The sequence below is a fragment of the Anomaloglossus baeobatrachus genome, chromosome 1 (assembly GCF_048569485.1).
Source record: "Anomaloglossus baeobatrachus isolate aAnoBae1 chromosome 1, aAnoBae1.hap1, whole genome shotgun sequence".
Taxonomy (NCBI): domain Eukaryota; kingdom Metazoa; phylum Chordata; class Amphibia; order Anura; family Aromobatidae; genus Anomaloglossus; species Anomaloglossus baeobatrachus.
Window position 1 is genome coordinate 837,997,950 of NC_134353.1, and position 21,918 is coordinate 838,019,867.

The 21,918-nt window shown below is 47.8% G+C and overlaps 1 protein-coding gene and 1 long non-coding RNA gene across 4 annotated transcripts in view; one reads left to right on the forward strand and one right to left on the reverse strand.

Moving 5' to 3' along the window:
- LOC142253865 (uncharacterized) overlaps positions 1-18,095 on the reverse strand; it is a 44,727-nt gene extending 26,632 nt beyond the window's left edge. The window contains exon 1 of the long non-coding RNA XR_012726900.1: positions 17,595-18,095. This is a non-coding gene — a long non-coding RNA (uncharacterized LOC142253865). The remainder of the gene's footprint in view (positions 1-17,594) is intronic.
- HAPLN1 (hyaluronan and proteoglycan link protein 1) overlaps positions 1-21,918 on the forward strand; it is a 180,385-nt gene that overhangs the window by 80,814 nt on the left and 77,653 nt on the right. The window contains exons 1-2 of one of the 3 annotated variants that reach the window (XM_075325135.1): positions 17,327-17,376; positions 17,745-17,872. In XM_075325135.1, coding sequence (XP_075181250.1) covers positions 17,773-17,872 — 100 coding nt within the window. In that variant the 5' untranslated portion in view covers positions 17,327-17,376; positions 17,745-17,772. Of the gene's footprint in view, positions 1-17,326; positions 17,377-17,622; positions 17,873-21,918 lie in introns of those variants that run through there. The other 2 variants (XM_075325133.1, XM_075325132.1) reach the window with 2 other exon arrangements.

Here is a 21,918-nt window from a genome sequence, read left to right on the forward strand (position 1 = left end):
CCTTACCACCATCTAGGAGTTCGGCCCAGTGGATCCATCTCCTGGGTCTGCCCGTCCACCTGGTCCTGACAGTAAGATCAGGCCATGGATCCCGCTGCAGCACTAGCAGCTGTACAGGAGGAACTCCAACGCCAGCGTGAAGTCCAGACCCGCATGCTGCAATTCATGTCTTCTGTGGACGCCCGCCTGAACACGCTACAAGCGGCAGTTACGTCTTCAACATCCCGGGCTTCCACTAGTCAATCCACGGCTCCAGCTCCCGTGGCGACTTCTTCAGATTCTTCCAAACTTCGTTTGGCCTCACCACCCCGGTACGCCGGAGACCCCAAGACCTGCAGGGGATTCTTAAACCAATGCTCCCTCCATTTCACGCAGCTGCCGCATTTGTTTGCCTCCGACCAAGCCAAGGTCGCCTTCATCATGTCCCATCTAGAGGGTGAGGCACTGGCGTGGATGAACCCCTTGTGGGAGAAGGGGGATCCTGTGACCACGAACATCCAGGAGTTCCTGCAGGCATTCCGTGGCACCTTTGATGAGCCCGGACGCGCCTCCGCGTCTGCTTCGTCTCTTCTCCGGTTACGTCAGGGGACTCTGACGGTGGGTCAATACGCGATCCGGTTTCGCACCCTGGCCTCGGAACTCGGGTGGAACAATGAGGCCCTAACCGCCGCCTTCTGGGAAGGACTCTCGGGGCGAATTAAAGATGAGCTGGCGGGTCGTGACGTACCGACCACCCTGGATGCCCTGATTGCCCTAGCGACTCGAGTGGACATTCGCTTTCAGGAGCGATCCAAGGAAGTGTCCCGTGAGAGACGTCCGGTACGGCATACCTCTCCTCCGCAGAAGCCCTCCGTACTTCAGTCATCGACAGCTGGGGTCCCCGTCCACGAGCCCATGCAGATCGACCGAGTGCGGCAGTCTGAAGAACGTCGAGCAGAGCGGCTCGCCAAGGGTCTCTGCTTTTACTGCGGAGAGGGCACACACCTGCTACGCTCCTGTCCAGAGAGGCCGGGAAACTCCAAAGCCTAGGGTTGGTAGGAGAGGCCACCCTAGGTGCTGGGACTCTCTCAGACCCGGTTACGTGGACTGTGCAAGTGACATCGGGAGAGATGCGGTTCACGGCTGAGGCCTACCTCGATTCCGGGGCAGCAGGCAATTTCATCCAGCAGGCCACGGTGGACAAGTACCAGGTGCCTGTTATTCCACTCGACAAGCCCCTAGTGATTGCCTCTGTGGATGGGAGACCCCTCTCTGACACCATCTCCTGGATCACCAGGCCGGTCGAACTGCGTATCGGTGCCCTTCACACCGAGAACATCGCTCTCTACGTCCTCCCACACATGTCCCATCAAATCCTGCTGGGACTTCCCTGGTTGCGGACACACGAACCATCAGTCAGCTGGGACACTGGCGAAATCACCCGATGGGGCTCTTCGTGCCAGGAGAAGTGTCTAAAGACCATACAACCCATCCGACGACCTCCGGTTCCAGAGAACCTACCAGGACTGCCCTCGGCCTATTGGTCCTTCGCAGACGTCTTTGATAAAAAGGAATCTGAGGTACTTCCGCCACATCGTCCTTACGATTGTGCCATCGACCTGCTCCCAGGAACAACACCACCTCGAGGACGGATATACCCATTGTCTCCAGCCGAAACAAGGGCCATGTCTACTTACATCACAGAGAGCCTGGCAAGGGGATTCATTCGGAGATCCTCCTCTCCTGCTGGAGCAGGCTTCTTCTTTGTCAAGAAGAAAGAGGGCGACTTACGCCCATGCATAGACTACCGGGGATTGAATCAAATCACCGTAAAAAACAAGTATCCTCTGCCGCTCATCCCCGAATTGTTTGACCGGCTTAGAGGAGCTCGTGTGTTCACCAAGCTGGATCTTCGGGGTGCTTACAATCTGGTACGCATCCGCTCTGGGGACGAATGGAAGACCGCGTTCAATACTCGCGATGGGCACTATGAATACTGCGTGATGCCCTTCGGCCTGTGTAACGCCCCAGCCGTCTTTCAAGAACTGGTGAACGACGTTTTCCGGGACCTTCTCTACGTTTGTGTGGTAGTGTATCTGGATGACATCCTTGTCTTCTCTCCGGACCTCCAGACCCACAGAGAGAACGTACAGCTGGTTCTACAGAGACTGAGAGAGAATCGTCTGTACGCCAAGTACGAGAAGTGTGTCTTTGAGCAGTCTTCTCTCCCCTTCCTGGGGTACATCATCTCTGATACCGGACTGCAGATGGATCCAAAGAAGGTCTCCTCCATTCTCAACTGGCCTCCTCCTTCTGGACTGAAGGCAATCCAACGCTTCCTGGGATTCGCCAACTACTACCGCCAGTTCATCCCTCACTTCTCTGCTCTGACTGCTCCTCTCTCCGCTTTGACCAAGAAGGAGGCTAATCCAAAGGACTGGTCCCCTGCGTCCGACGCCGCGTTTGACTCTCTGAAGCGGGCATTTGCCTCCTCTCCTGTACTTCACCGTCCGGAGTTAAACCGCCAGTTCACCTTGGAGGTGGATGCCTCCTCCTCGGGAGCCGGAGCAGTGCTCATGCAGAAGTCCTCCTCCGGGAAGATGGTGACTTGCGGATTCTTCTCCAAAAGCTTCTCAGCGCCTGAACGCAACTACACCATTGGTGACCGAGAGCTTTTGGCAGTCAAACTGGCTCTGGAGGAATGGCGCTACCTTCTGGAAGGAGCAGTGTACCCCGTGATTATTTACACGGACCACAAGAACCTGGAATACCTGCGGTCCGCTCAGCGACTGAACCCACGGCAAGCCAGGTGGTCCTTATTCTTTGCCAGGTTTGATTTCCAGCTCCATTTCCGACCCGCGGACAAGAATGTACGCGCTGATGCCTTGTCCAGGTCTTTCATGCCCATGGAACAGGAGGAGGAGACTACCCAACCCATCATCTGTCCTAGCAAAATCATTCCGGTGGCCCCTGTCACCCTGGTCCAGATACCGCCCGGGAAGACCTATGTCTCTGAGACTGACAGGCAAAAAGTGTTACACTGGGGTCATGCCTCGAAAACAGCCGGTCATGCTGGTCAGAAGAGAACATGGGGTGCGATTGTACGTCATTACTGGTGGCCATCCCTTCGCACGGACGTCGCTGCTTTTGTCTCTGCCTGCTCCTCTTGTGCCAGGAACAAGACGCCCAAACACCTGCCATATGGCCGTCTTCTGCCTCTGCCGATACCCTCAGTTCCGTGGCAACACATAGCGATGGACTTTATTACGGACTTGCCATTGTCCTCTGGACACACAGTCATATGGGTCGTGGTGGATCGGTTCTCTAAAATGGCTCATTTCGTCCCTATGGCTGGACTGCCCTCTGCTCAGGAACTCGCGGACGCCTATATACATCACATCTTCCGCTTGCATGGCTTTCCATCACACATCGTGTCCGACAGAGGAACTCAGTTCACCTCCCGCTTCTGGAGGGCTCTCTGCAAACATCTGGGAGTGACTCTGGACTTTTCTTCTGCCTACCATCCTCAGTCTAATGGCCAAGTGGAGAGGGTCAATCAAATCTTGACCTCCTTCTTACGTCACTATGTCAACGCCCATCACGACGACTGGTCCACGCTTCTTCCTTGGGCTGAATTCTCCCATAACCACCACGTCAGTGAGTCGTCCTCCAGCTCTCCCTTCCATGTCGTTTACGGACTTCAGCCTTCCGTCCCATTGCCTGTATCCCCTTCTTCGGATGTCCCTGCTGCTGATACTGTAGCCCGTGACTTTGCAACCATTTGGGACTCTGTCAAGGCGTCCCTTGGGCGTGCTTCCCTGCGGATGAAGAGACACGCAGACAAGAGACGTCTGGACCCTCCGTGTTTCTCTCCTGGAGATCTAGTCTGGCTTGCTTCCAAGTACGTCCGATTGAAGATACCATCCTACAAGCTGGGTCCTCGCTACATCGGGCCGTTTAAAGTCCTCAACAAGATCAATGAGGTCTCCTACAAGCTACAGCTCCCGGCCACGATGAGGATACCCAACTCATTCCACGTCTCCCTGCTCAAGCCGGTTGTCCTTGGTCCCTTCTCCGCTGCTGCCAGTTCGGCTCCTCCTCCTATTGCCGATGATGACATCTATGCGGTAAGGGATATCGTGGCCATGAAGACCGTACGGGGTCGACAGTTCTTCCTGGTGGACTGGGCAGGGTATGGTCCTGAGGATAGGTCCTGGGAGCCCCGGGAGAATGTGGGTACACCGCTGATCCGTGCCTTCCTGTCCCGGTTGCGGGGAGGGGGGCGTGGGGGGGGGGGGTACTGTCACGCTCCCCGGGTCCCCTGCGCTGCCCTCCGGCTCACCTGTCACACTCCCCGGCTCCCCTGCCTCGCTTCCCGGGTCCTCGGTCCGGTCACCGCCGCTCCCCGCTCTCCTGCAGCCATTGCCGGCGCGTCCCCGGCGTCCTGGTCCCCGCTCCCGGCGCCCGTCGGCTTCCCAGCCCCAGCCCGGTCCTGCTGCTTCCTCCTCGCAGCTTCCTGCTCTGGCTTCTGGCACTCGGGCCGCGCGCATGCGCATTAGGGCGCGCGCGCGGTCATTGACCCTTTCTTAAAGGGCCAGCGTCCATTAACAGGAAATGATGCAAACAGGTACAGGGTACAAAGGGGTTTAATGTCCAAGGGGGCGGGGCCTGATCTTCGTGTTTCTTAAGCTAGGAGTCAGGTCTCCTGGTGTCGCTGTGATATACTCACCTATCTCTCTTGTAGAGCCGTGCCTGCCTCGCCATCCGGTCCTGCCGAATCCCGAACCCCGAATGCTGTCCATCTGCCATCCTGACAGTCCGTACCATCTCAGATCCCTGCGGTGACCCGTCATCTCGCTCCAAAGGTTCCGGACCCCGCCTGACATCTTCTCGGCTTCCGAACCGGAGCTGCGTCACCCGGACTACCATCTGTGACTCCGTGGTCCCAGGGACTTCTCCGCTATACTCGTGTGCACGGACTGTTCTGCTGCCTATAGTGCTCCAGCTACCGGACCCCTTACCACCATCTAGGAGTTCGGCCCAGTGGATCCACCTCCTGGGTCTGCCCGTCCACCTGGTCCTGACAATATTGCACGGGAGGGCAGATTATACAATACACTGTGACGACCTGATAGTCCAAAGCGTCACATGTGCGTTATTTTGTAATGTGAATTGTGTTGTGATATATTGTAATGTTTTGCACCGTACTAGGATAAAGCAGTGTTCTGCTCACCAACAGGTGAATAGAGTAAGAAACAGTTAACAGTTGTGACTGGCCCATAATCGGAGAGGCTAGAGCTGGGACAGAGGATGGTTTCCTGTCAGAACATCAGATAGGACCACGGATTACAGTGAAGCAGACCTAAGAAAGCCGCATGACGTGGGTGTCCCTAGTCAGAGTGGAGACCAAGGACATGGATAGTGAGATCTTTAGGATAGCATAACGGAGAGAGAAAGAGTGAACTGAGTTACAGAGTTATCTATGGGAGACAGGTCACAAGACTGATTTGTAGGCTAAAGTGACTGAGTGAGTTTGGTCCTGCTGCAAGACAGAGCTGAAAGTGAAATGAAGTGAGTGCCTCGGGAAGGAGTTCCCTAAGCCATCAGTAAGCTGCAAACTAGGTATGGCCAAATTGGCAAGTTATCCCTTTAAGAGGCAGAGAAAGCGGAACCCCCTAAAAGAGAATATAGTGGGCTTTACACGCTACGATATTGCTAGCAATTGCTAGCAATATCGTATGCAAAAGCACCCGCCCCCGTCGTGCATGCGATTTCGTGTGATCGCTGCCGCAGTGAACATTCTCGCTACGGCAGCGTCACACGCACTTACCACCTCCTTCCTTCCGCATTGAGGCCGGCGGCAGGTAAGGAGACGTTCCTCGCTCCTACGGTGTCACACACAGCGATGTATGCTGCCGCAGGAGCGACAAACCACATCGATAATCAACCATTACCAATTTTTAATTTTGGGACGACCAGCTCTATGGTGAACGATTTTCACCATTTTTGAGGTCACTTAAGGTCGCTGGTCAGTGTCACACGCTGCGATATCGTTAATGACGCCGGATGTGTGTCACTAATAACGTGACCCTGACGATAAAACATTAACGATATCGTAGTGTGTAAAGCCCCCTTATGACTTTCATTGACTGTACTGTGGTGCTAGACTGGATTGTGGTGAAACAAGTAAGGGGTACTTTGCACGCTTCGACATCGCAAGCCGATGCTTGCGATGCCGAGCGTGATAGTACCCACCCCCGTCGCAGCAGCGATATCTTGTGATTGCTGGCGTAGCGAACATTATCGCTACGGCAGCTTCACATGCACTCACCTGCCCTGCGACGTCGATCTGGCCGGCGACCCGCCTCCTTCCTAAGGGGGCAGGTCGTGCGGCATCACAGCGACGTCACACAGCAGGCGGCCAATAGGAGCGGAGAGGCGGAGATGAGCGGGATGTAAACATCCCGCCCACCTCCTTCCTTCCGCATTGCAGCCAGGACACAGGTAGGAGATGTTCCTCGCTCCAGCGGCTTCACACACAGCGATGTGTGCTGCCTGCTGGAACGAGGAACAACATTGTACCGTCGCTGCACCGGCATAATGGAAATGTTGGACCCTACACCGATGATACGATAACGACGCTTTTGCGCTTGTTAATCATATCGTCAAGGATTTGCACACTACGATGTCGACTGCGACGCAGGAAGTGCGTCACTTTCGATTTGACCCCACCGACATCGCACCTGCGATGTCGTAGTGTGCAAAGCCCGCCTAAGATTAGTGGAGTCTGGAACAGGTGAAGTAGAGGAAGTGAATTGAATGTGAAATGATCTGCGTTAACAAAACATTCGAGAAGATAAGTACCTGCTATCTAAAGGCCCAGTCACACTAAACAACTTACCAGCGATCCCAACAACGATCCAACCTAATAGGGATCGCTGGTAAGTTGCTAGGAGGTTGCTGGTGAGATGTCACACTGCGACACTTCAGTGATCCCAAAAGCAACCTGACCTGGCAGGGATCGCTGGAGCGTGGCTACACGAGTTGCTGGTGAGCTCACCAGCAACCAGTGACCAGCCCCCAGCCAGCAGCGCTGCGTGGAAGCGATGCTGCGCTTGGTAACTAAGGTTAATATCGGGTAACCAACCCGATATTTACCTTGGTTACCAGCGCACACCGCTTAGCGCTGGCTCCCTGCTCTCCTAGCTACAGTACACATGGGGTTAATTACCCAATGTGTACTGCAGCTACTGTAGCTGCAGTACACATTGGGTAATTAACCCAATGTGTACTGTAGCTAGAAGAGCAGGGAGCCAGTGCTAAGCAGTGTGTGCGGCTCCCTGCTCTCTGCACATGTAGCTGACCTACATGTGCAGAGAGCAGGGAGCCGCGCACACTGCTTAGCACTGGCTCCCTGCTCTCCTAGCTACTGTAAACATGGGGTTAATTACCCGATGTGTACTGCAGCTACATGTGCAGAGAGCAGGGAGCCGCACACACTGGTTAGCACTGGCTCCCTGCTCTCCTAGCTACAGTACACATGGGGTTAATTACCCGATGTGTACTGCAGCTACATGTGCAGAGAGCAGGGAGCCGCGCACACTGCTTAGCACTGGCTCCCTGCTCTCCTAGCTACAGTACACATGGGGTTAATTGCCCGATGTGTACTGCAGCTACATGTGCACAGAGCAGGAGCCGGCACTGACAGCTGAGAGCGGCGGATGCTGGTAACGAAGGTAAATATCGGGTAACCAAGGTAAGGGCATCTTGGTTACCCGATGTTTACTGTGGTTACCAGAGTCCGCAGAAGCCGGCTCCTGCTGCCTGCACATTTAGTTGTTGCTCTGTCGCTGTCACACACAGCGATGTGTGCTTCACAGCGGGAGAGCAACAACTAAAAAATGGCCCAGGACATTCAGCAACAACCAACGACCTCACAGCAGGGGCCAGGTTGTTGCTGGATGTCACACACAGCAACATCAGTAGCAACATCGCTGTTACGTCACAAAAGTTGTTCGTTAGCAGCGATATTGCTAGCGATGTTGCTAGCGATGTTGTTTAGTGTGACTGGGCCTAAAGGTATGTAGTTGTCATCCAGTTACTGTTGAGTAAACTCAGATTTTTAAAGCTGCCTGTAAAGGCATATCACCTCCTTAATGCAAAATTACACATCCAGCTAGGACCGCTTGTGACGACATGGACTCTCATGGATTAAAGTTTCTTAACATTCAGCCAGACGTATTGCTCTACTGTGTGGTAACTCATGTTTGCTTAACTATTGTTTGGGACCCGACTCTTCCAGTAATCCTTGTAATGTAGTTGTGTATTGCTAATGTAATTACCTTAGTAGCCATTGTCTAGTCGGAGACTTGCAGGCTCCATGTAGATATCCTCAGTCTTTCTGTAGACATCATTTGGATGAACATTGTCCATGCAGCTTGAGATTCATCCAATGGGAGAGGCGATCTTGTCCAACCAATCGATGAGGATGCAGTGTATCCAAGTGGAAGGCTGTGGCTATAAAAGGGACTTCTTTAAGCCACCAGGTTGATGGATGCTGATGGATCCAGTCTAAGCTCTTTGGAGCTGGCTAGAAGATCAGGATATCTTATGGCTTCAATCTAGGGACTCCGGTTCCGGTTGGAGACCATATCCACAGCCTAGGGATTTCGACTCCGGCTGCCAGGATTGTATCATCATACCAGGACTACCTAAGGAGGACACTCAGGTTGGGACAGTTAAGTCACCTGATACAGACTTTGCAGACCTCAGACAGCTTCCTAAATCTGGCATTATTCCTTTCTCGGTGGGTGCCCGCCAAAAGTGGGGTGCTGCTGGATTGGAGTTAATAGCCCTGGAACCTCTGAGGCATGGACATTCTAAATCCCTGGTGAGCCAGCGGAAGGGTGAGACTCTGTTGCCTGTTACATTTGTGTTTTGCTGGTTATGTGTTATGTGCCGTTAATTGTTTGGGGATCCAATAAAGTCTAATTATTGTGGGTCCCTCACCCTGTGTTGTCTGAGTAATGTTACGCCCACGGTTAGGGAGGCCGGCGTTCAGTTGGGATGAGCCCTGAGCCACGCTGTCTTTCTAAAGACAAGAGCACCCACTGAGCCCCATGTCTCCACACCGCTATCTTCATGTAGCATGCCAGGGCGCTAGAAGATGCTGACCTCACTCACAACTGCTGCTCTGCATCATGTTATACAAGTTGCACATGGCTTACTTTAAAGCCTATTGGGTCAAAAGTCACATGTAACCAACAGGAAGCACTCCAGTCCAAGGAAGCACACCGATCATCATGTTGTGTAAATAGTGTCACTGCGTAGATAAAGCATTAAAAGGTAAACATACTTACAAGTAACTTTTTTGAAAAAGCACTCTTGTGTGTGTACATGAGGAATGCCACTATCTGGCATACGAGTATATGATCTGGATCCTGGATTTTTATCAGGTTTCCCTTTTGCATGCTGCATCTCCTCTTTGCAATGCACGGGCGTGCTGGTAGAAGGAGACTAGCTGCAATTTTCTCTACCACACACCAAAACGCACAGCGAGTAATTCCTGCTTCTCAATAAATTTTTAGCACACAGAGATAAGCTACAGTAGCATTAAATAAATTATATATGATTGCTCAGCTGTGTTGATCAGATTTAAGTTATACTATGAGGTAAAAGACTTGTTAAAAAGCTCTGCAAAATTTTTCTGTTTTCTTCTACCTGTTTTCTCTCCCTGCTCCTCACTTATCCTACCCCCTCCATGGAATATAATGTAATCTGTCACATAATGTCACGGGTGTGTCACATTTGACAGACAGTCATGTGGTTTCTGGCCAGAGAAGGTCACAGCGTCGGGCTGCATAGAATGCCCCCTGACTTTCCATTGTTCCTGCTGTCAGTATTCATTGGTACAGGTAGCTTTCCTGCTGGATTCATCTCTCTCCCTTTTGGACTCAGCATGAGTTTGACTTCCACCCAGCTGTTGATTGTCAGTATTTCAGTATTCCCTTGGTGTTTAAATACCCCTTCCTTCCTTTGGACTGTGTTGGTGATATTTTCAGTTCCTTCAAGCCGAGGTTGCAAGCAGGCGCAGGTGGTTTGGACTCCTCTGTGGTATCGTTGCTGAAAGCTCTGCTGAACCTCAACCTGAATCATCTGTAGATTAGTAGTTTGTGCTTTCCCCCCTGTGTGTCCCCCTTGTGTCTTATGTTGTTGTTTAGTGAGGTTGACGAAAAGCTCATCCCATCCGTTTCCTATTTAGGGCCTAGCACGAGGGATACCTAGGGTCAGGTATGAAGCTCAGCGCATAGGTGCTGAAGCTATCTAGGGTACTGAGGGACCATCAGTAGGTTCATTCAGGTGTCACCATCTTCCCTCTCCCTAGACACAGGGTTTCTGATTCCCTTTCTTCATTCGCTTGGTTCTTCCCCGTACCTAGTGTGACACATAACAAGCAGTCTGTTTTGTGTGGAAAAGGCAGATTTGAGCTAATCTGGATGACAAATACAAAAGGCATGAGGGAAAAGAAGTGTCTGACAAATGGGAAGGAAGTTCATTTATGTGATGAGATATATTACAAAGATTGTAATATTTGCATGTACTATTTATTAATTCATTTAAAATGTCTTGAAAGTACACTTCCGTTTTAATTCCTGTATCAAGAGCACATCTATTTGACATAGCATCCATAACAATCTGTACGTATGATGCTTATAAAACATCTGATTCCTGAATGTAGTTGACGGCCGTTGTCATGGGTTACAGGTATAACACGATTATTAAACACAGATTTCGGTGTTATTTACTGATATATTTGGATATGTCATCAGGGTTGCTAATTTGACATTTATTTTTTTCTGGACAGCTTATCAAATAATCACAGACAGACTATATTTTTTTTATAGATACATTGTAAAACCATAAATCATTATGATTAGAAGTGATACATGTCTACAGCCAGGTATGGGCAATTCATTTTCCTGAGAGGCAACATGAGAGATTCTGACTGGTTTGGTGGGCTGAACCAATGGATTGAAATTTAATACTGCACAATATTTTTATTAATTAATTAATTGTATCACTTAATATTGAGCAGAATTACTGTATTTTTCGGATTATAAGACGCACTTTTCCTCACAAAAATTTGGGAGGAAAATGAGGGGTGCGTCTTAAAATCCGAATATAGTTTTAACTGGGGTCCTGTCAGTGCGGCGATAGGGTGACCGGGTGCCTTTGGCTGCGTGCAAGCGGCCGGGTACCTGTGCTTGCGTGCGGGTGGCAGCCGGGTACCTGTGCGGGCGGCAGTCGGGTGCCTGTGCGGGTGGCAGTCGGGTGCCTGTGCCTCCGTGCGGGCGGCAGCCGGGTGCCTGTGCCTCTATGCGGGCTGCAGCCGAGTGCCTGTGCCTCTATTGGGGCTGCAGCCGGGTGCCTGTGCCTCCGTGCGGGCAGCAGCCGGGTGCCTGTTGGTGCCGGCTGCCTCTCTGTGCAGGTAGGCGGGCAGCCTCCTGGCTGCTACTCTGTGCGGGCGGGCGGGCAGCCTCCTGGCTGCTACTCTGTGCGGGCGGGTGGCTGTGCAGCAGGTTACCCTGTGTTACAGTGTGTCCACAGTCCCGATTCAAATGATGGCGCCGGGAGCGGGTGAGTGTGCAGATGGAGCTCTTGGATTTTTTTTACGGACAAAGCAAAAAGTGCCCTATTTTTACAGTTCTGTAATTTTTAGATGGTTGGCAATCCAGCATGTTATGAATGGTATGAAATAAAGTTAATTGTGATAGCTTTGTAGAAAAGCATTTATGAGAAAAAGATTTTTCTGGTAAATAATGAAAATAAAAATGCTGAAATTAGCAAAGCAATTAATCGGGGTAACAATAAAAACTGAAGACGCGTTAGAAATAGGATCGTTACAAGGTGCAAGAACATTATACGGCAACAGCCCTTTCATAAATACTATTGTTTTCTGCTCATACAAGAAGAGGGTTGTTGCCAGCAACTCTCCTTTTTTCATAGTGCTGATTGGTATGCTGGCATAAATGATCAGATCCACCTAGGAATGAGCGTTTTGTTCAGCTGAATGGCGGCATGCATACATAGGCCAATAATTGGGGAAGAGTGTGCTTATGAATGCTCATTTCTTGCTTATTGATCTATGGAATCATGCTTTAAGGCTTTGATCACATCTGTGTCGGAGGTTTCTCTATGAGCCTAAGTTACAGATTTCATCAAATTCACCAGAAAATGTAGCGCAGACACCATAATGGAACCCAACATAACCCATTATACGTCAATAGGGTATTTCAGGCGCTTTTATTTTCCATTATGTGTGGATCCATCACAAGATTGAATTCCATTTTTCCGCTTCTAAGATGGAACAGAAAAACGTTATTCTTAACCCAGATGTGAACTCAGATGCTTGAGACACCAGCAAAGATTCACCATACTAAGCTTTTATAGCGTTATCCTACATGTTAAATTGAAAAGCAAACATTTTTGCATTTGGTTTAAATGATAGATTTCTCAACATGTGAAATTGTATTAGTAGGCTCAATTTTCTTGTCTCCTTATACTGAAACATTAACTACTGAACATTGGTGCTCATACACTAGGAACGCATATATATTCTTACAGAATAAGGATCTGATTATCCAACAAGTTTTTTCTATTTTCATCCGTAGACTGCATTTACAGTGATGATCTCACAGAATACAGATATGTATTACACATACAGATATGTGACCGATGACACGCCATTTCTGCAGCATCAAACTAATTTGCTGAGTTTACCAGCTGCCTCCAAGCATTCACCTTTTTCACCTTTTTATCGCATTAGAATGAACTTTTTCTGCTCAATGAAATCTGATGTCGACATTATCTGACAAATGAAGTTGTACATGAGCACATTCTCAGGCTCTCGCTCTGCATTATCAATTTAAGAAAAAAATAGAAATGCAGAAACTAGAGAAACAAGAAAATCTGCAGCTTTTTTTATGCAAATGTTAGTATGAAGTCTATAATGAAATCTAAAATGCAGTATATACCGTATATTTCGTTTTATAAGACGCACCGGATTATAAGACGCACTCCAAATTTAGAGGAGAAAAATAGGAAAAAATAATTTTTTAATGTTTAAATGAGGGTCTGTCTTATTATCCTAGTGCGTTTTAATCCTAATGCTCACCAGGGGGGAGTGGCAGTGGTGGAGCGGCTCAGGAAGATCACAGGAGGCAGGGTCAGCGATGCTGCTGGCTCAGAGGAGGGGTGTTGCGGTTCATGAGGGTCGTCGATACTGTGGGCCTGGGGGTGTCACGGCGGATACCATTGATCTGCCAGTGGGCTGCGGGGGTGTCATGGCGGGTTGCGGGGGTGGTGCTGTAGTGGAGCGACTCAGGAGGGTCACAGGATGGGGTGTCTCGGCAGCGGTTGCCATTGATCTGTGATCTGATGGCAACTATAGTGTTTCCTGAAGCTTGCCCGAGGTCGCAACATGCACCTCTTTGAGAGCCTCATTCAGACAACTGAATAGTGCTGAATAGTGGTCATATATCTTTCAGAATGTTACATTTTTACATAAATACTATACATTTCATGTTCATTACATTTTCAAATTCTACATTATATATTATAATATCATAACATACATTATGCATTACATTACACGGGAACATCACATTACATTAAAATTCACATTACAGAGGCGCAACCACCTTTGTCCACCACTCTTGCATTCCTCCCCTTTTTAACTATGGTTGTCCTCGACAATGCGATGACCTGGAAGACACCAACCACATCACACAAAACATAAGTAACAGTCGCGCTCCGGAAGGTGAGTGACATCGTCTTTTTCTGGGTTGGTGCAACCTTGGAACTATCCAAGTGTACTTTAACTGGTTGGCCAGTAGACAAATGTAGCACACAGCCCATGCAGTCTGAGGGAACAGTCCAGGATGGGGTAAGGCAGAGTCCATCAGGGGGTTTTGGGACACAGTCCATGAGGCATTAGAGCACAGTCCATGGCTAGTTGAGCAAAGTCCACGGCAAAAGGTGTAGAACCCTCTCACGACTCAGAACCTATCAACAAAACAAAGGGAAAAGTCACAACAACAGCAGAGAGTCCCAGATATGAAATTTCTTGGGTACTTAAGCAACTATACCCGTTGAGAGTGCAACTGGAACAACTAGGGTCTTCAGTCATCTAAGTCCTCTTCTTCTTCAAGTGTCTGCCATGCTGTTAGGAATTGCCTCAGGCCAGGGTTGATATGGGCATCACCAGGATTCAGAGTAACTTAGAGCTCTGAGGCTGGTAGTATGCCCCACCCACAATCAAAGTCCATGGACTTCAGAGCCACCTGGATGAAAATAGTCCCCCAAGCAATTAGAGATGTCTGCCCCAGCTCATTGACAGGACAAACATTAACTAGAAGAATAAACTACTGCAGGTGATTTGAATGTGGGCCTAGGCACCACACTTACTAGTACTGCCCCCTGGAGAAGTGGGTCGATGTAGTGTCAGAGTATTGCCCCCACGGGAGGGATTTCCTGAGTCCTGGTCCTACTCAAATCCTCTGAGGCAGCACTCGCACTCTCCATTTTCTCTTTCCTCTCCAACTTCTCTTCGCAAAATGACACCATCTCATCCATTCTTAAATAGCTTTTTAGCTCGGCCTCAGGCAAGATGGGGTCTCTACTGGCTGACCTTCCCATTTCCTCCATGTCTACACCTGTTCCATGCTGTATTGTTGCAGTGGGCAGACCTTCTTCTTCCACTTTGTCCAACAGTGGCAGTCACAGATCATCTTGGGCTGGCATCTCCAGGCATGGCACTTCCAATGGGGGTAGCTTCTCCAGGACTGGCCAGATTTTCATGCACTTCCACTTCATTGCCACTTACAACTGGCAGTTTTCTTTTACAGCTGCGCCACCATCCATCATATTACGGCCTATACTCAGTGCGGTCTTTGACCTCAAAATGGTCATCATCTTAAACATAGCCAGTGTCTTTCCTGCAACACTCTGATATTCTGTTGGCAAGGTTTGAACCTGCCAACTATGCCAAGTGTAGAGTAGTTGTGCGAGACATTAGTCGAGGGCTACAAGATATGCCTGGTCCTGGCTGGGTGGACTTTGACCGTGTGGGCTGTGAACCCATGTATGCCACAATACTGCCACTATTGGTTACTTTAAAACACAATTCTTTACTTGGACAGTTCATTGTTATTCACAATCTTATACTCCAGTTAGCGAGCACATATCTTTCAAAATGTGACATTTTCACTTTACCAGGCACAGTTCAACTTGCCTCTGAGTTGTGTCCAATCTAACTGGATCTATGAGTCGCAGTGCAATTCAGTACAGCATTACAGTGTACAATGACAGTCACTTTCCCTTTCTGCAGTCCCACATTTAGTCTCCTCAGGGGTCCCATAATGACCGGAATAAAGCTTTTCACACCAGTGCAATCCAGTGATGTCTTACTGAAGGGGGGTGGCAGCGATGGTGGATCGGGGTCACAAGAGGCAGGGCAGTGCTGGAGTAGGGCAGTGCAGCGGGTTTCCTAGATGCTTGCTACGGGCACTGTGAGGCAGGAGGAGCATCCAGAAACTGCCAGCGGTGCAGGCTTCAAAGAAATAGTACCCAGAGTCAGCGCGTATGCAGATGGAGCTCTCGGCTCAGATATCTCATCTGCGCAAGCGCTACCTCCGGGTGTCATTTTACGTAAGTCTGCTGGAGGGAGATCAAGTGGTGCATGTACAGATGAGGTCTTGAGCTGAGAGCTCCATTTCCGCACGCACTAACTCTCAGCGCCATTATTTGAAGCCCGAACCACCAACATTTTCAGAGTGGCGGCCCCTGCCTTACAGCCCACAGAACAGCCCCCAGCACAGCCTGCAGCACAACCTGCAGCACAGCGCACCACCTGTAGTGAGCCCGCAGCACAGTGGCCCACAGCATCTCCTATGACCCCTCTCCTTCTCCCACGGTAAACTACATTCGGATTATAACACGCAACCCTTATTTTCCACGCAAACTTTAGTGAGGAAACGTACGTATTATAATCTGAAAAACATGGTACATTATACCTTCCATTACACAGGCACATTACATTACAAGTCACATTAGAAGACAAGAACGCAATTAGTGTTTGAGGGGCAGAAATGCGACCACCATTGTTCACTACTCTTAAAAGCCCACCGTACTTCTTCTCGTCCAAGCTCCTTCAGTTTCTCCCTAGTTTGAAAACCTGGCATGCAATTTTTTAAAGCTTTTACTCCAGAATTTAATTGTGAAAGATTTGAAAAATCGGGCCCTGTGTCTCCAATAGAAGGCTCAAAAGTGTTCTGTTAAAGCTTAAAGGGTTGTCTGGTGAAATGAAGTTCTCACCTATTCGCAGGCTAGGTGATATGTTGATCGATGGGAGTCTGATTATGGGGATTCACACTGATCAGCATAACCAGGCACATTTATCCTCGATAGAATAGAGTGTCAGAGTGCATGTTTGACCACCACTCCATTCATTACCAATATGGACCTGCCAAGAACTCACTTTGCTTTCTCTGGAGTCTTCATAGGAAATAGAGCTGCAGTTAAGCATCCAATCTGACGCTCCCTGTTGTAACGATGATAAAAGTGCTCCACTGTGGATAAACATTCAAAGTTCTCACTGCAGGTCCCAATGTTCAGACTACCACTGACCAGCAAGTTAGGTAGATGATAACTTGTTTTCACAGGACAACCCCTTTAACAAATATAAATCAGGGTAAAATAAAAAATCCAATTAATCGCAACACGTCCCAAAAATGAAATGTTCTAAATGTTTCTGTGATCATTTTTGGTTTCATATCAAAGTTTTTCTATATTGTATCTATGCAAACAATGTCTAATTAGATCACACCTCTTCGTATCTCAGGAGCTGATAAATTCTTTTTGGCTATCAATAAAAGAAAAAAAATGTTTATTCATCGTACATACATTATTATGTATGAACATTTTATATATATATATATATATATATATATATATATATATATATACATAGTATGCATTATTTATTACATGGATTGTATTATCTATGTGGTGTTTTATTTCATCATACAAATATGTGGAAATCTTGTTACATATTGTCCTTTAATCCTCCCTTTGCACATTGGCATTTTATAGTCTCTTTCATACATTATTACTATTAGTCAAATTTTCCCTCTTTACCATCATTAACCCTTTTTATCTAATTATTGTGCCAGTGAGCCATCAGATTCTCTCTGCAGAGGCTGAGTGCAGCGATTTCCCATACACATTATATATACGTGTCAGCATTCTAGGTACTGGTGAATTGAGAATCAATCTGTACAACTGCAGTGGTAGCGTATAGTACTACAATGCTGTAGAAAGACATGATTTTACACTACGGTACATATCAGGTTAATTCGAATGATGCAAATGGATAAAATAATTAGCAGCTATTTTATCTCTCATTGACCTGGTGCAACTATAAATTATTTATTTTAGCAAAATCAATCTAGGTATTCTATTATGTATAAATGAGTGAGAATGTAATTAAGTTCTCTGCAATAATTCAAGTTAAATGTCTCTGACACTACTATATAGATGGTTGTGGCCACATTTACCTTGTTTCATATCAGTTGCTGTAACTTCTGTAGTGCAGAACAGGACAAGCAATGTTGTCAGGCATTTTCCCATTGATGGTAATGCTGTAACAAGTTAGGCAGTGGGAGCAGCAGTTTTCACAAGCCTCTTTCTATGTTATGCATTTTCAGTGAAGGGAGATCCATTTAGTATCCGAAGATGAAGAGGGTACTTTTCCTGGTGCTAATCTCTTTCTGTTGGGCTGATCATCATGCCAGGAACTCCACACTGCACCATGACAGGATCATTCAAGTCCACGGTAAGTGTACGCCAAAGGTGGGCACGTAGATTTGTTTTCCGGCTTTTATGTGATATACAATATGTTTGCTCCTTGCTTCCTGGCTCATATTATGCTGCATTGACGTTCGCCCCTTCCAACCTCCTCTATACTTTTGCTAAGTTTGCATTTGTATTCTGATTCTGCAATGTTTGCTGCTCCTAATAAAGTGACCCTGAGTTTACGTTTCTGCAATCCGGTATCACTGATGTGTGGGAAAGTCTTGCTCTCTCTCCTTGATCACATCCATTTAATGTTACTGCAGTGTCCTTCATTCTAAAGATAGGAGACATATTAATATCCTAACATAAGGAACGACTGCATGACACTAATACTGCGCTAATGCCCATGTTCTATAAACCCTATTCATTTGTGATTTACATTTTTGTGTATTTTTCCCCCTGTCTTATACACTATGCATCTGCAGCAAAATCTAAATCTGCAGTGCATGTCAGCTTTCCAGGTTTGGCATGAGTAGTTAAAAGTCACAGTGCCAGGAAAATTCGAGGTTTGCATATTGTCAGGTTATGGCAAATTTATCTAATCTGTATATATTTATTAGATAAAAATAGAAAAATGCAAAAAAGGGATCTGCATTCGACTGTGACAGGAAAAGGTTACACTTAAAGTGGCAGAGGGCTATGTAAACGCTGTGACATATTTTAATGACAGCTGTAGGTCTTACGATGTGATATGTGGGATCTCATTAATCTGTCGTATAAAATGTATTCAGTTGTCTGCTGCCAGAATGGCGAGGGTGTTGTGCTTTGCTTTCTCGGCTTTACAGGCCCCTATGACATATCTCAAGTCAGCACCGTCCAATGTGGCACACTGACGTCCAAGACAAGGCCGGTTGTCATGTGAATGTGTTGGGTGGTGAGAGTCGCAATCAGCACCACTATTTTGTTAATTTCCGACCAGTAAAATGACTGGATTATATTGTATAGTGAAATATATGAAGAGCTAACTATATCATTTATGTGACTGCGTTGTCTCAGCTTCTCATATTTTGGAACTAACATCTTTTTACGGCATACTATTACATATGTAGTGATAGAAATGTGTGAACTTAGGCCTCAATAATTAAAACAGGAAAACTAGTCTAGGTTGTAGTTAGCAACCAATAGGAGCCCAGAATCTATTTCTTAAACTGCTCTAGAAAAATGAAAGCTGCACTGCGATTGGTTTCTAAAGCCAGTTAATTTTTTATGTAGTTTTCATCATTGAGGCCTACTTTGTACTTCTAGTCTAATGTGCACTAAATGCACTAAACTCATACTTGTCAACTCGTTAAACACAACATCTGAATAAGATAATTGGCAGATTCTTGAAAACCAAAAAGTGAGCCGAAGTATGAGATGGTATACATGGAGCTTGTGAGCTCATGGTCACACTGGCCATAAGGCTTCTGCCACACTCACGTGAAATTCACGCACGTGCCGAGAGACACGTATTTTCCCTGTGTGTTGCGTGCAGGTAAGTACGTGTCTCTGGTACGTGCGTGACACGTGTGTTCTACGTGTGCTATCCGCGATAGCACACGTAGAACCGGTAATTATTATACTCACCTGGTCCTTCCTGATGTCCGCGCTGCTGTCCGTGGTGCTGATCCTCGGTCTCTAGCCCTCCCGTCTCCCCGCTGCTGCTGCTGCCAGGCAGTGAAGTGAATATTCAATGAGAATAATGAGCGGCGGTCGGCAGCAAGAGGCAGCAGCGGCAGAGACAGGAGGGCTGGAGAAGGTGAGTTAATGTTTTGGTTTTTTTTCACTGACATGTGTGTTTTCTCCGGCGCGTGTCACACGGGACCGCATCCACACTACACCCGTGTGGTACGGGTGCGGGCCGTGTGACACCCGTGCTGCCGGTGAAAAAACGGACATGTCAGCTCTTTGAAAAGCGCACACACGTACAAACGCACACGGACACACGTTCCGTGTGGTTTTACGTGTGTGTGCCTGCTACCATAGGGTAGCATTGCTGTACGTGTCTCCGTGCCGCCGGTACGTGTAAAAAATGCCAAACACATACCGGAGGCACGGATGTGTGGCACTAGCCTAAGACAAAGAAAAACCAAGGGAAAAATTATGAACATATACCCTGCTGTAACTAGATAAAAGCATAGTGCATGTAAACATAGGGTACTTACTAAACACTGTTTTTGATCAAAAAAAGCATAAAGCTATCCCACCAACGACAAGGTGTACCCGGTGGGGAAAGTACCTACACTCTCTAATATTAAAACCTTACCATGGGTCTAAAAAATTCCTCAATGTGAATAAGGGCTGAGAGTGACCGGGTCCCAACAGGACACAGTCATGAGATGCACAGAATGAAATGCCCAGCTCACTAAGAGGGGGGCCAAACCCTTTTTGCTTTTATGTAATCTCTTGTATTTAGTACAAATAGGGTGTGGCATTTCTTATGCAGTAAGGCAGTCTTTACACGTTGCACCATCGCTAGCAATTGCTAGTGATGTCCAGCGCGATAGCACCCGCCCCCGTCGCACATGCGATATGTGGTGATTGCTGCCATAGCAAACATTATCGCTATGGCAGCTTCACACGCTTACCTTCTCGGCGACGTCGCTGTGACTGCCGAACTATCCCTCCTTCAAGGGGGAGGTGCGTTCGGCATCACAGCGACGTCACCGCAACGTCACTAATCGGCCGGCCAATAGAAGCAAAGGGGCAGAGATGAGCGGGACATAACATACCGCCCACCTTCTGCCCTCCGCATTGCCATAAGGATGCAGGTAAGGTGATGTTTGTTGCTCCTGCGGTTTTACACACAGCGATGTGTGGAGCTGCAGGAACGACAAACAACATCGTACCTGCGGTCGACCCGACATTATGAAAATGAACGACGCTACACAGATCACCGATTTTCTACGCTTTTGCGATCATTTATCGTCGCACCTAGGATTTACACGTTGCGATGTCGCTACAGGCGCCGGATGTGCGTCACTAACGACGTGACCCCAACGATATTTTGGAAGCGATGTCGCAACGTGTAAAGCCCCCCTAAGAATGCACATCCCCAGGAGACCTGCACTTGGTCCTCTGCCCGCTATTTTAATGCACCTTTGGAAATAAATAAAGCACCTTTGGGATACTCGCTGGATGTGCCATGGATTTCTACTTCTGTGGATGCTTGCAATTTCATCTTCTCTTTGTCTACGTGCACCCGAGACCCACACAACATAAGGACCCGATGAGCTTACTCCTGCCTGGCGTCGTAAAGGGCTTAGCAAGGTAGTGCGGAACCGTTTCTGTTTGCTGATTTATTCAAAAGAAAAATAATGTTGCTTCCTGGTATAAGCTATGTTGGCTGAGGCCCCACCCCTTCTGGTCACATGGGTATGACATAAGCACAGGTCCTTTTAGCCACCATCATTTACCCATAACCATTAGTAAAACACTTCTGTAATGAAATTAGCATAAATAATAGATAGGGGGAGGGACAACAGGCAGGGTGGCCGGAATCATTATCAAACCCCACCCCAGCTATTTGCAGCTGCTGCCAATCAATAAACTGTTCATTTTATAAACTTTACTTCTGTTTCAAAACCTATACATCCAACCTGACAACTACGGGTATGTATAGAATCAGCCTGATAGTGCCAGTATAGTACTGGCTTTAGGTTATATAGGAAAATCCTGGTGACAAGTGCACTTTAAAATTTGCTGAGTCCTTTGGGAGTCTGGGAGATGTTTTTGCCACCATCCTGAACATTACAGGGAGAGATGGCGAATATGACTAATCTCATTTGTGTACATTATCAGGTACTTCCCCTGTTTTATTAATAAGTTTCTAAAAAAGTTAAGGCTGCTGGCACTACTTTCGGAGCCTTTACTGCTATTCATTGCATCAAATTTGACCCGATGTTATATTTAACAGAATAAATGTTACTGCACTACTATTTTTCTCATCAATACAGACAGCCCAAAGTAATGTGACAGACCTCTGTGTAACTTAATGGGGTCCATTGAGTACCCATAGTGTTGTGGATCCAGCAGTACATCTGAATG